This window comes from Choloepus didactylus, chromosome 18, assembly GCF_015220235.1.
Source record: "Choloepus didactylus isolate mChoDid1 chromosome 18, mChoDid1.pri, whole genome shotgun sequence".
Lineage (NCBI taxonomy): Eukaryota > Metazoa > Chordata > Mammalia > Pilosa > Megalonychidae > Choloepus > Choloepus didactylus.
In genome coordinates, this window is record NC_051324.1 from 2,390,633 (window position 1) to 2,405,915 (window position 15,283).

The window sequence follows — 15,283 nt, forward strand, 5'->3', positions numbered from 1 at the left end:
GACCATTCTCTCACTACTAACCTAATCCACAACTGCTGTCCCTGACCTAGATGATGGTAAGAACATATTTTCCCTGCTTCTCCTCTAAAACCCCCTACATTCTATTTCCAAACAGCTGCCAGAGTGTTCCTTTTAAAATAGCAACCAGAACTTGTCACTTCCCTGCTCCGCCCCAGTGGGTTCCCAACACTTTCATGTCCTACCCATGGCTTTTGGTAACCCTTCCAGCCCCATCTGCCACCCACCACTCATCCTTCGCAGACTGAATCACACCCCCAACAAAAACAAGGTCAAGCCCTAAGGCCCCGTCGGTCCTGTGCCTGTGAACTCATTTGTAAACAGCACCTTCAAAGATCCTATCTGGATGGGGTCAAACTGAAGCAGGGCAGGCCTTACTCTAATACGGCTGAAGTCCTCACAAGCAGAAAACATTTGGATACAATCAGTCAGGAGAAGTAAGAACCAGAGGAGGGGACAGGGAGAGAGATCCTCACGTGATGGGGGACTGCTGGGAAGCCACCAGAACCTTCAAGATCTAGGAGAAAGCAGGGCCTGCCAACACCTTGATGTGGGACTTCCAACCCCCAAAACTGTGAGCCAAGAAGTCCCTGTTGTTCAAGGAGAGCAGCGTGCGGCGTGTGTCACAGCAGCCCACTCCCGTCACAGTGATCTCGCTGCTCCCTGGCACGCCAACTTCCCAGCTTCAGGGCCTCTATTTTGACTCCTTCTGCCATTAATACTCTTCCTCTAGAGACTGCCACTCCTCCTCCCTGACTCTGCTCAAAAGGCTGCCTCCTCTGAGGCCATCCCTGACCACCACCTCTGCACAGCACCCCCTTCCACCCCTCTCATCCCACACACACACAGGGTTTGTTCATCTGCACTCTGTCTCCTCCACTACAGTTGAAGTTCCACGAGGGCAGGGATTTTGTTTTCTTCCCGGCATCTAGGAGAGCAGGTGCACACAGCAGGTGTTCCATGTGCTCTAGTTTTAGAGTCACCAAATGAATAACATGAGAAGCCTGAATGAATAGAACAAGCAGAGAGAGTGGTTGGGAAAAAGTTTCTTTTACATCTTGTGTGCTGGTTTGGATGTATTATGTCCCCCAAAACACCATGTTCTTTGATGCAATCTTGTAGGGGGCAAATGAATTAGTGTTGATTAGGTTGGACCCTATTGTTTCCATGGAGATGTGACTCAATCAACTGTAGGCAAGACCTTAGATTGAATAATTTCCATGGAGGTGTTACCCCACTCATTCAGGGTGGGTCTGAATTAAATCACTGGAGCCATATAAAAGAACAATTGGAAGTGACACTTTGAAGAAGAGCAGCTGCAGCTAAGAGAGGACAAAATGCCCCAAGAGCAACATTTTGGAGAATGCCATTTTGAAATGCCACCTGGGAGCAAGCAGATACCAGCCACGTGCCTTCTGAGCTAACAGGTTTTCTGGACACCAATGGCCATCCTTCAGTAAAAGTACCCGATTGTTGATGCCTCACCTTGGACACCTTATGGCCTTCAGACCAATTCTGGAACCAAATAAACCCCCTTTATAAAAGCCAATCCATTTCTGGTATTTTACTTAACAGCAGCATTAGCAAACTGGAACACATCTGTTAACCACTCATAATGTATTTTAATTCATATAAAACTACCAAAACAAACTACAATCCCCCAGCACCTGTGTTCTGGAGTGGCACTACTTCCACATGAGCTTCCCGAGGGATAAGACCAGCTTAAAAAACAGCTTCGAGATTTTCTTTAACACTGTGCCTCCGACCCCGACCCCACTATCCTCACTGGCAGAATCTCCCCGATGACCCTGTAGAACCAACCCTTCCTGGCCACAAAGAGGTCACCTATCATGTCCTCTATTCCAAGGCCACTGGTGTCCTCTTCCTGGTATTCGATTTTACCCAAAAAAGGGCATATCACTGCTAGACTGCACATTTCTTGTTCATCAGAATCCTCTAACCTGTGCAATGAATACTAGTGCACAGAGGTGCTCAAAAATTATTTACTGAATGACTGTGTAGAATGTCCTTCAAATTTTTATGCTTTCCCCATCTGTGTAACCAAGACTTCTCCAGCAAAACAGGAGATCAAATTATTTGGATCAATTAATAAGGTCAACCAGGTAACATGTCCTTTTTTGGTCTAAATTATTTCAACAAATGTTACATTTTTTGCTTACTCTGTCAATGTATTTCTGAGCAAAAACTAGATAATTCATCAGAAAAAGAGTGGCGCAACTTATCACCCAGATAATAGCTGCATTAAAAAATAAGATAAATATACCAGGAATGCAGTCCCATTAAAATCCAGTGGAAAGATTAACAAAAGCATTTTCTTCTTACAAAAGTTAGTGTCTTTTACTCAAACGACTCTGCCAGCCCAGACACACTGGGGAGTTTCTAGGCATGCTGTGAACGGACCCACACGGCTCACAGAACACTCCTGAGTAAGAGCATCGCTCGGAAGCTGAAGTCACTCACGAAGGGCACACCTGTCAACGAGATTTCTGCATCTCACTCTCAGACTTGACCAAGGGCTCTTCTGCTGATTAAACAAGGTAAGGATTTGGTTTCAACCCACTGACATTTTTTAATGATTTTAAGGAAATTTAAAAAAATAAAGGGTCTCAAGATAAACCCCAGGTTCAACCTGGATTGGGTTATTTCCCCATGAATAAAAAGGTGACCAATAAGGTTTTCAAACAGGTGTGCCTTCACTAACGGTGAAACAAGTCTAGTAACTTTTGATTCAGAGGAAGACATTATCCAGATATGTGATTCTACGAAGTCTTCCTTGTACTCACTTGCTACTATAAACACAGGATGCAAGATGGTGGTTATTTCACAAAATAAGCAGTTGAAATCTTACAACATCGTTCACTTACCATCAATGACTAATGTGAGTAAAAACAGACTATAAAGATACCACAAACCTTTTGATTTCTTCACATCGGGTTCAGGCTCAGATTCTCGGATGAACTGCCCCAGGTCACTGACTCTTCCAAAAGTCATCTTCCTGCATTAGGATGAAAACAAGAATATACTTTTAAATAAACATTTTAAATTCAGAAGGGAAAAATCAATTCCTAAGCATCTCTTGCATAATTTTGAAAAGCTACTAATACAAGTAATAGTGATCTCGTTTTTTTTTTATCTTCATTTTATTGAGATATATTCACATACCACGCAGTCATACAAAACAAATCGTACTTTCGATTGTTCACAGTACCATTACATAGTTGTACATTCATCACCTAAATCAATCCCTGACACCTTCATTAGCACACACACAAAAATAACAAGAATAATAATTAAAGTGAAAAAGAACAATTGAAGTAAAAAAGAACACTGGGTACCTTTGTATGTTTGTTTGTTTGTTTCCTTCCCCTATTTTTCTACTCATCCATCCATAAACTAGACAAAGTGGAGTGTGGTCCTTATGGCTTTCCCAATCCCACTGTCACCCCTCATAAGCTACATTTTTATACAATTGTCTTCGAGATTCATGGGTTCTGGGTTGTAGTTTGATAGTTTCAGGTATCCACCAGCTACCCCAATTCTTTAGAACCTAAAGAGGGTTGTCTAAATTGTGCGTAAGAGTGCCCACCAGAGTGACCTCTCGGCTCCTTTTGGAATCTCTCTGCCACTGAAGCTTATTTCATTTCCTTTCACATCCCCCTTTTGGTCAAGAAGATGTTCTCCGTCCTATGATGCCAGCTCTACATTCCTCCCCGGGAGTCATATTCCACGTTGCCAGGGAGATTCACTCCCCTGGGTGTCTGATCCCACGTAGGGGGGAGGGCAGTGATTTCACCTTTCAAGTTGGCTTAGTTAGAGAGAGAGGGCCACATCTGAGCAACAAAGAGGCATTCGGGAGGAGGCTCTTAGGCACAATTATAGGGAGGCCTAGCCTCTCCTTTGCAGCAACCGTCTTCCCAAGGGTAAAACCTACAGTAGAGGGCTCAACCCATCAAACCACCAGTTCCCTATGTCTGTGGTCATGTTAGCAACCATTGAGGTGGGATAGGCCAATACCCCTGCATTCTCCACAGGCTCCTCAAGGGGGCACTACATATTTTTTTCCTTGTTATTCTTTTTTTTTTTTAACCTTTCCTTCCTTTTTAAATCAACTGTATGGAAAAAAAAATTAAAAAAAAAAAAAAAAAGAAAAGAAAAAAGGAAAACATACAATAAAAGAACATTTCAAAGAGACCGTAACAAGGGAGTAAGAAAAAGACAACTAACCTAAGACAACTTCCAACCTGTTTCTACTTTACCCCAAGAAAGTTACATAATATAGCAACATTTCTGTGAACTTGCTCCTACTATACCCATCAGAAATTAACAGACCATAGTCATTCCTGGGCATCCCCAGAACGTTAAATAGCATATCTGTTCTTCTGGGATTACTGTTCCCCCTTCCTTAATTGCTCTCTATTGCTAGTTCCCCTACATTCGACATTATAAACCATTTGTTTTACATTTTTCAAAGTTCACATTAGTGGTAGCATATAATATTTCTCTTTCTGTGCCTGGCTTATTTCGCTCAGCATTATGTCTTCAAGGTTCATCCATGTTGTCATATGTTTCACGAGGTCGTTCCTTCTTACTGCCGCGTAGTATTCCATCGTGTGTATATACCACATTTTATTTATCCACTCATCTGTTGAAGGACATTTGGGTTGTTTCCATCTCTTGGCAATTGTGAATAATGCTACTATGAACATTGGCGTGCAGATATCTGTTCGTGTCACTGCTTTCCGATCTTCCGGGTATATACCGAGAAGTGCAATCGCTGGATCGAATGGTAACTCTATTTCTAGTTTTCTAAGGAACTGCCAGACTGACTTCCAGAGTGGCTGAACCATTATACAGTCCCACCAACAATGAATAAGAGTTCCAATTTCTCCACATCCCCTCCAGCATTTGTAGTTTCCTGTTTGTTTAATGGCAGCCACTCTAATAGGTGTTAGACGGTATCTCATTGTGGTCTTAATTTGCATCTCTCTAATAGCTAGTGAAGCTGAACATTTTTTCATGTGTTTCTTGGCCATTTGTACTTCCTCTTCAGAGAACTGTCTTTTCATATCCTTTGCCCATTTTATAATTGGGCTGTCTGTACTATTGTCATTGAGTTGTAGGATTTCTTTATATATGCAAGATATCAGTCTTTTGTCAGATACATGGTTTCCAAAAATTTTTTCCCATTGAGTTGGCTGCCTCTTTACCTTTTTGAGAAATTCCTTTGAGGTGCAGAAACTTCTAAGTTTGAGGAGTTCCCATTTATCTATTTTTTCTTTTGTTGCTTGTGCTTTGGGTGTAAAGTCTAGGAAGTGGCCGCCTAATACAAGGTCTTGAAGATGTTTCCCTACATTATCTTCTAGGAGTTTTATGGTACTTTCTTTTATATTGAGATCTTTGGTCCATTTTGAGTTAATTTTTGTGTAGGGTGTGAGGTAGGGGTCCTCTTTCATTCTTTTGGATATGGATATCCAACTCTCCCAGCCCCATTTGTTGAATAGACCATTATGACTCAGTTCAGTGACTTTGGGGGCCTTATCAAAGATCAGTCGCCATAGATCTGAGGGTCTATCTCTGAATTCTCAATTCGATTCCATTGATCTATATATCTATCTTTGTGCCAGTACCATGCTGTTTTGACAACTGTGGCTTTATAATAAGCTTCAAAGTCAGGGAGTGTAAGTCCTCTCACTTTGTTTTTCTTTTTTAGAGTGTCTTTAGCAATTCGAGGCATCTTCCCTTTCCAAATAAATTTGATAACTAGCTTTTCCAAGTCTGCAAGGTAGGTTGTTGGAATTTTGATTGGGATTGCATTGAATCTGTAGATGAGTTTGGGTAGAATTGACATCTTAATGACATTTAGCCTTCCTATCCATGAACATGGAATATTTTTCCATCTTTTAAGGTCCCCTTCTATTTCTTTTAGTAGAGTTACATAGTTTTCTTTGTATAGGTCTTTTACAACTTTGGTTAATTTTATTCCTAGGTACTTGATTTTTTTAGTTGCTATTGAAAACGGTATCTTTTTCTTGAGTGTCTCTTCAGTTTGTTCATTTCTAGCATATAGAAGCATTACTGACTTATGTGCATTAATCTTGTATCCCGCTACTTTGCTAAATTTGTTTATTAGTTCTAGTAGCTGTATCGTCGATTTCTCAGGGTTTTCCAGATATAAGATCATATCATCTGCAAACAATGACAGTTTTACTTCTTCTTTTCCAATTTGGATGCCTTTTATTTCTTTGTCTTGCCGGATTGCCCTGGCTAGCACTTCCAGCACAATGTTGAATAACAGTGGTGACAGCGGGCATCCTTGTCTTGTTCCTGATCTTAGAGGGAAGGCTTTCAGTCTCTCACCATTGAGTACTATGCTGGCTGTGGGTTTTTCATATATGCTCTTTATCATATTGAGGAAGTTTCCTTCAATTCCTACCTTTAGAAGTGTTTTTATCAATAATGGATGTTGGATTTTGTCAAATGCTTTTTCAGCATCTATTGAAATGATCATTTGATTTTTCCCTTTTGACTTGTTAATGTGTTGTAATACATTGATTGATTTTCTTATGCTGAACCATCCTTGCATGCCTGGAATGAACCCCACTTGGTCATGGTGTATGATTTTTTTAATGTGTCTTTGGATTCGATTTGCAAGTATTTTGTTGAGGATTTTTGCATCTATATTCATTAGGGAGATTGGCCGGTAGTTTTCCTTTTTTGCAGCATCTTTGCCTGGTTTTGGTATTAGATTGATGTTAGCTTCATAAAATGAGTTAGGTAGTGTTCCATTTTCTTCAATGTTTTGAAAGAGTTTGAGTAAGATTGGTGTCACTTCTTTCTGGAAAGTTTGGTAGAATTCCCCTGTGAAGCCATCTGGCCCTGGGCATTTATTTGTGGGAAGATTTTTGATGACTGATTGGATCTCTTTGCTTGTGATGGGTTGGTTGAGGTCTTCTATTTCTTCTCTGGTCAGTCTAGGTTGTTCATGTTTCCAGGAAATTGTCCATTTCCTCTACATTATCCAGTTTGTTGCCATACAGTTGTTCATAGTATCCTCTTATAATTTTTTTAATTTCTTCAGGATCTACAGTTATGTCACCTTTTTCATTCATTATTTTGTTTATATGGGTCTTCTCTCTTTTTGATTTTGTCAGTCTAGCTAGGGGCTTATCAATCTTGTTGATCTTCTCAAAGAACCAACTTTTGGTGCTATTTATCCTCTCTATTGTTTTTTTGTTCTCTATGTCATTTATTTCTGCTTTAATCCTTGCTATTTCTTTTCTTCTACTTGGTTTAGGATTGGTTTGCTGTTCATTTTCTAGCTTCTTCAGTTGATCCATTAGTTCTTTGATTTTGGCTCTTTTTTCTTTTTTAATATATGCGTTTAGTGCTATAAATTTCCCCCTCAGCACTGCTTTTGCTGCATCCCATAGGTTTTGGTATGTTGTGTTCTCATTTTCATTTGTCTCTACATATTTAGCAATTTCTCTTGCTATTTCTTCTTTAACCCACTGATTGTTTAGGAGTGTGTTGTTTAACCTTCAGGTATTTGTGAATTTTCTAAGTCTCTGATAGTTATTGACTTCTAATTGTATTCCATTGTGGTCAGAGAATGTGCTTTGAATCATTTCAATGTTTTTAAATTTATTGAGGCTTGTTTTATGTCCCAGCATATGATCTATTCTGGAGAAAGTTCCGTGAGCACTAGAGAAGTATGTGTATCCTGGTGATTTGGGATGTAATGTTCTGTATATGTCTGTTAAATCTAATTCATTTATCAGATTGTTTAGGTTTTCAATTTCCTTATTGGTCCTCTGTCTGGTTGATCTATCTATAGGAGAGAATGATGTGTTGAAGTCTCCCACAATTATTCTGGAAACATCATTAATGGCTGGTGAGAATGTAAAATGATACAGAGACTTTTAAAGGTAAATTGGTATGAACTATTAAAATTAAAAATACGCTTCTTGATTTTGGTACAAGGAAGCACATAAAAGGAGGTTCTCTGCAATATTAGGTTTAACAGTGAAAATGTGCAAACAACTTAATATTCTCATCAATACCAAAAGACCAGATAGCAGCAAAACACACAACAGAATACTGAGCCACTGTTATACGGGATAATGCTAAAATGGAATACCACACTGCAGGTAAAATGAGGTAAATCTGTATAGACATAGAAAAATTTCCAAAACTGACTGTGACTGAAAGCACAAAATATAAAATACACACAGTGGAATATTAATTATATAAAAATAAACCAAAATACATACCACAATTCTGTAAAGATACTGTAATGGTATACAGACATTACACATTTGTCAAAACCCAGAGAAGTGTACAACCACAAAGGGTGAATCCTAATGTAAACTACGGATTTTGGTTAATAATGGTGTATAAATACTGGTTCATCAATTGTAAAATAGGTTCCACATTCATGCAAGATGTTAATAAAAGGAAAAATTGTATGTGGATGGGGAGAAGAGGTATATGGGAACTCTTTGTACTTTCTGCACAATTTTTCTGGGAACCTAAAAATAATGCTCTATTAATTAAAAAAAAAAAATACACACCATAACAGTGATTACCCTCAGAGGACAGGGAGAAGACAAGCTGTGATGTGATCAAAGGGGACATTAGCCTTATCTGTAGTTTAATATTTTACAAGGCAAATAGATTGTTAGTTTAAAAAGAGAAAAACAAATCTCGTGATGCTATATATCATTTCATTTCATGCAAGATGAATCTTATTTTACAGACATGCTTCCTAATATGTCACTATTTCATAAATGGGTACTAATATATTACCTGATACAATTTTGTTTATTACCTTGGGAAAAATGTCAGATACCCTAAAACCATAAAACAAACAGTGAAAGCCATTTAAACAAAACCTTTCCCTTTACAGAGAAAAATAATTTTTCTCCATTTTTGACCCTTCTATACATTTTGTTTGTTAGATATATTTACATACACAGAAAAAACCTACAGAGGTAAAATACCTCACAATCGTTAGACTTTCCAACCTAAAGTTTTAAATAAATGAACTACTCTTTAAGAATAAATATCACCTTTGAGAATTAACTCATTTAGACTTATTGTCCATTATTTCCTAAAAGAAGAAATAAAGAGTATTTCAAAGCTGATGATCACACACAGCCGAAATGCCCTTTCCAAAGGCCAACAGATTGAACAATGTAGACAAACCACCTTTTGTTTCCTTCAGGGTCACTTTCCAGACTCTGCAATCTCCCAAATATGCTAGTCTCCCCAAAATGCTCCTTTCTGATGAAAGCAATGAAACATGCTAGAATCCCTTTGAATACTATTGCCTAGAGCAGGAGGTGAATCAGTCTTTACATGGCCATCCTTAGGGAGCAGGAAGGGATTTTATGATCTGATCCGTGGTAAATCTCAAGTGGCATACAGGCTAAAATGAACAACCAAGCTCATTCTTACATATAAATGGATAATTTAACTCCATTTTCTATGTTTTAGTCATATATATAGTGTATATATGTGTGTGTATATATATAATTTATATATATTTAGCTATACAGTCCACAATGAATGATGCGGCATTTTTCTTTTATTTTTGCTTTTAATTCAGAAACTTTGAAATAGCTAACACATGTATCAAATGCACTGTACAAAAGGTAGCCCAAAACATACCATATAAACCCGACAGGCATCAATGATGGTAGAGTAATGATTATAATGACAGTAACTAACATTTCCAGGGTGCTACCTTTAGATGTCAGGCAAAATTTTAAGTGCTTCTCATGTGTTAACCTCGTTTAATTCCCCAATGACCTAATGAAGTAACACCATTACCCTCATTTCACAGAAGAAATGGAGATGGAGGGCAAGTGGCTTGGCAATGGGTGGCAGAGCCAAGATCAAAACGCAGGTGAGTCACTCCGGAGGCATCACTCTTAATAACCTTGCTATGTTGCACACTCCAAGGAAATGTGCCAGCCACACCAAAGACTTTCAGTAGATTCAAGGGCCAAATTAAAAAATAAAAAGGTGCAAAATTATCTCCCCTTGTAAAAGTTCTAGACGTGCTCCAACCTTACCCTGCATATGTCCGCTGATACAATGATTCGGGATCCAGACTTGCAGCATCTACAATTATCGCTTCATCAAAATTTTTCAGGATTTTCACACTGGCTTTTTTCACACTGGACTACAAAAAAATTGTAAATATTAATAGTATACTACTCAGGAAACAAACTAGTCCTGGCTTTGGAATATGACAGATCTACACAAATTTTTCATCAGTTTTCAGAAATGCACATAATTTTCACTCAACGCCATCGCTACTGAGATGATGAAGTGCAATGATTCTGTAATATAATCTCAAGACATAACTACAGGAGAAAAACATATGTTAAAACATATGCCAGATCCGTTCGTTTTCTTAATGATTTACGTTCCGACAAACATGCTGTCTTCAGAGGCATTCTATTCCCAAGTGTGCCAAACTCCCTCCCATCCAAGGATCTTGGTTAATAAATCTAAAGTCCAACTTTTACAGGACAAAAATGAGTGATTTTGTTCCTCAGTGATGCCATCTGACAAAAAAGGAAGCTAAAGAAGCCTTTCCAAAATGACTAGCTAGATGAGTGTAGGAAGTTCCCCTCCAGCATTCTACTCCCCACTCCCCACACACAAAAAAGCAGGTCAGAATTGTTATTTATGTGAAAAAAAGACCCATGGGTTGACTCAGAAAGTCACTTTTAAAAATTCAATTACAGACAGACTCATACTTATGCAAAAAGATAAGACTCACAGCAGGAACGTGTTTTAGGAAAAGACAGGAACGAGCTTCGTGTTCATGGCTAAAGGATAGGTTAAGTAAATGAAATGTATCATCCGCAGCCACCTATAGAACCCTCTATAACGGGAAAAAAGAGGGCTCTCTTTACGTGCTGAGAAGGAACAATCTCCAAGATACACTGCCAAACCAAAAAGGAAAAGGTGATGGTATCACAACACTGTGAATGTGATTAATGCCACTGAACTGTACACTTGCAAGTGGTTAACACAGGAAATTTTAGTTTGTATATACGTTAAAAATTGAAAAAATAAAAAAGGCTAGCACAACCACTGGCTCAGAATTGATGTTTGATAAATACTTGCTGAGTAAATTCATTAAAAATAAAGAGGCAGCAGGGAGGAGGGAATACATCTCAAACTCACCCTCTGAGGCCATTGTTACCTGGATACCCAGACAACCCCAAAAGAAAACAAGATGCGCTAATCTACACCAGAAAACAAAATGGTACCCAAGCTCGGAGTTCACCTCCTGTGTGAGCTTAACAGGTATTCACGAGAGCCCAGCTGATGACAGTACTCTCGTAATTTAAGGCAGGTATTCTAAGACCCAGTATCCAAAAACTCAGTGTCATTTTCCCCTCTTTGTCAACAGTGATGAGAAAAGTACTATACTAGAATAATTGGACTTACGGTTTAGAACACTAGATGGCGAATATAGTTCTGCCTCTACCACTCACTGTGACATTCATAAAATCAGTTACCTTCCTAATGTCCCTTGTCTTGGGGATAATCCACTTCTTGTGATTTTTGGGAACACCAGAGAAGGTAAGATAAGGTTTGATACATGAAAAACAAAAAAAAGGCTCAGGAAACATCCAATGTGGTACTACAGTTCAAAACAAAATTAAAAGCTCTTCAGTGAATACAAAATTAAGATTGAGTTCACTCATTTATTCTTTCATAAAAAAGGCACCCCAAATCTAGCTTTAAAATTTCACCCCAAGGGCGGTTCAGCAGGTGTAGATGTATCCCTTATTACCAGATCACTGAGCGCAACAAACAACAGAACGATGGCCTCAAGGGCAGTGCGGAACAGACACTGCACCGCAGAAGCTTCGATCAGAACGTACGGTGCACAGGCCACTTTTAGTTCTCCTTGGTTTCCACAACTGAAAACGCACCAGTGGGGTCTGTTACTGGGATGTGAGGGCAAGGACCAGGACGCCTTCTCTCCTCCCGGCAACGCGAGCCGGTCGGTACCTGGGAAGCAGAGCTGTCGGGGCCGCCCGGGTGCGACTCGTCAGGGGGCCCAGCAGAGCCCTGGGCAGACAGGGGAACACTCCCTCCCAGGAAGTCGTCTCCACGCACCGAGTAGATGAGATCATTCAAATATTTATAATAAAGATTGCTGGATAAAAAGCCGGGCAAAAAGACCTGCAGGAGAGGACAAAAATTATTTTGTAAAGTTGAAATCAGCTACAACTAAAAATATCTTTTAAAACAATTTTTACCTGCAATTCTCCCAGCTAGCACAAATATTCTCAGTTCTCGTTATACTCCAAGTATTAGCCCCTTGCACACAGTTTACACTGTAACTAAAATAATAGTGCATGCAATTTTTTTTTCAAAACACTTGTCATGAAACTATTACATAGCCTTGACATTAAACTTCTTAGTGATGATGAAACAGTCCATGGAATGGATATAATGGGAAACTAGATTTTTCTGGTTTGTTATAAATATTAAAGTCTTTGTACATATATCAGTTTTTACTTTTGAACTTATTTCCTTAAGATAAATTACCAGGAGTGTGATTACTGCGTTAAATAGTAGGAACATTTTAGTTCTGATATACATGGCCAATATAACCTTCAAAAAAAGGCATGTTATCAATTTGTATCACTAGGAATACATCAAGGTACCTTCTTCCACCCAAGATTTCCAACACTGGGTTGTGTTTTTTCTATCTTTGTTAAATATCTAACAGTCCATTCATGTCTTTTTGCATCTAAAAATTATCAATGATGCTGAACAAGTTCATGTTTATTATCTGTGTTTCCTCTTACAAGCTTTTCCTTCACTGCAGTTAGTCTAATCGTAAATATTTATGTCTGTATTTAACAGTCCACATTTAATATGTGCCTTCCTTTACACACTAAGCCTCAGGAGGGCAGACACCATGTTTCTGTGTTCACCATTCTACCACCCATACTTAGCATGTAAATACTCAAGTATTTGTTAAATTTATCCCTGTCCTTTTCCCATTGATCTACTAGGGTCTTGGTGTTGTTCTTAAAATCAGTCTAAGTCCTTTACATACACACACTTAGTAACAAATATTTTTGTTTTTCACTATATTTTACTTCTCTTTATTAAACAAAAAGTCCACATTCTTTATATGATACAAATCTGGACCTTTAGAATCAGAAAGATTTTAATTTTACTCATGAAAACATTATTATCCCTGGGTAATAGGTGATACTCCATTCTGTTTACTACTACCTCTGCAATGATTTGATTTTGAATGTAACTTTCATCCTTGGATTCAGTTTTGTGTATGGTATTGTATTTGTGCACCTCACAATTTCATGGGCTTGTGTTCTGTGCAATTCCTGGTAAAATGTGCTCTAGTTAGAAAAATAAACCATTCATGAAATGCAACACTTTCATTAGAAATAAGCTACTACTGTATCTTGTAAGTGATCATGAAACACAAAAACTTGTTTTTCAACCCTGTTGACAGATACTGGTGAAATATTTGGATCATTCTGAAGCTGGCTTTGCATCACCCTATCCAGTTTTCTAAAAAGATGTAACAAGCACTTTATACACATCACCTCATTTTAATCCTCCAAGTAACTCTGAAGTAAGTATCCATATTATCTTCATTTTACAGAAGTGGAAAACGGCAATAGTGAATTTCAGTAACTGCTAATAAAGGTCATGATTAATATATAGCCAAGTCAAATTCAAAAGCCTTTGTTCTTAATCACTCTTCCCCACTGCTCTTTCTGTTGGATTTTCCCGTATTACATTTTTGTAGTATGAGGATACATCTCTGGGTTCCACCAGTAAAGACCTCTTGCAGATAAACAATTCTGAAATCCTTGATTACCTTCTCCATGGTGGTCCAGGCCTGACGTAACGGAGTTGTGAAACAGTTAGGGAGTGGCCCACCTTCCCTGCAGATATTGGATTCAATTTCTAATCGGACCACATCATCAAATCCAAGAGGATGTGTGGCTTGGAGGGAGAAGTATCTATGGTAGAAAGACAGCTAAAGTAAAACCCAAATTCCACAGCAAGTGTAAGCAACTTCTGGCACCTGGACCAGACAATCTTTTGTGAGGCCCCTCGACTCAGCCTGCAGACCTGGAACCACAGTGTTGGCTGGTGACGGGCCTTCCCACTTCCCCAGGGATATCTGGGTCAATCTTCTACCTCCCTGCCTGCCTTCCACCACCCTTAGTTCTCACCCAGCCAACCCTGCTGTGTACGAGTGTGAAGGTCAGGCAGCAATGGAGGCAAAGAAACCAACCATCACGCATATTTAATGGGCACCTATTCTCTCTTCAGGATTTGGCAGATGACATGGATTTACAGGAAGGAAAGACACAGTCATTTACCCTGGAGAGACAGGAGAAAAGACCTATGCACAGGGCACAGTAAGAATACACAGTCATACCAAGCACTAACGATGAGGGACATGCAATAACACAAGGGAATTCAAAACAAAATGGCACTAAGGATGAAGTGGATGGATTTGATGGGTTTGGATAGAACTAATAGGGCCTGCTGATGATCTGGTGTGGGGAATAATCAATGATAACTCAAAGATTTCTAACTTGATGGGATATAATACAACTAGTGTTTTGGTAAGCTGATTATGAGGTATATAAAGAGAAGTATTGAAAGCAGGAAAAAAAACACCAGTATATGCATTCTTTCAAGCAGTCTAGAGGCTTCTGTCTTCTGTCTACAACAGAAATACAGAACAGCTGATGAGGCATGATGGTGATAACCCCATAAGTAAGACACAAATAAAACATATACAAGTAGGGATTTGGCAAAGTCAAATTTGGCATAATGAACTTGCAAAATGGTGGTGCCAGAGGGCTGCCCCCAGCGATCATCACTGAAAAAGGGCTACCAATATGAAATGGGAAACAGGGTGTTTGCTCTAAGTGGCTATCAAGCTCCAGCCGGGAACTTACTCCTGCCACTATTCTGTACCAGCAGAATGAAAACTCTTCTCTCTTGCTATCAGAGTTTTCACAACTAAACAGTGAGTCTCCCATCTCGTAACCGATCAGTTAGTAGACATGCCTCCATGATTTTAATTTGCCAGCACCCTGGACCAAATTTCTAAATGTAAACTCTTGCTACCTCAATGTCCATATAGTAATTTCTTATGTAGTATCTTACATAACGTTTTCCGTGAACACATTCTTTTAGAATAAACATT

The 15,283-nt window shown here is 39.0% G+C and overlaps 1 protein-coding gene across 3 annotated transcripts in view; it reads right to left on the reverse strand.

The window, feature by feature from the left end:
* AKAP10 (A-kinase anchoring protein 10) overlaps nucleotides 1–15,283 on the reverse strand; it is a 112,173-nt gene that overhangs the window by 60,545 nt on the left and 36,345 nt on the right. For all 3 annotated transcript variants that reach the window (XR_005212572.1, XR_005212573.1, XM_037808202.1), the window contains exons 9-12: nucleotides 13,934–14,078; nucleotides 12,079–12,252; nucleotides 10,116–10,225; nucleotides 2,952–3,034 (exon numbers count right to left, since the gene is read on the reverse strand). Coding sequence is in view for 1 of the 3 variants with exons in the window: in XM_037808202.1 (XP_037664130.1) it covers nucleotides 2,952–3,034; nucleotides 10,116–10,225; nucleotides 12,079–12,252; nucleotides 13,934–14,078 (512 nt within the window). In the remaining 2 variants the exon portion in view is untranslated. The remainder of the gene's footprint in view (nucleotides 1–2,951; nucleotides 3,035–10,115; nucleotides 10,226–12,078; nucleotides 12,253–13,933; nucleotides 14,079–15,283) is intronic.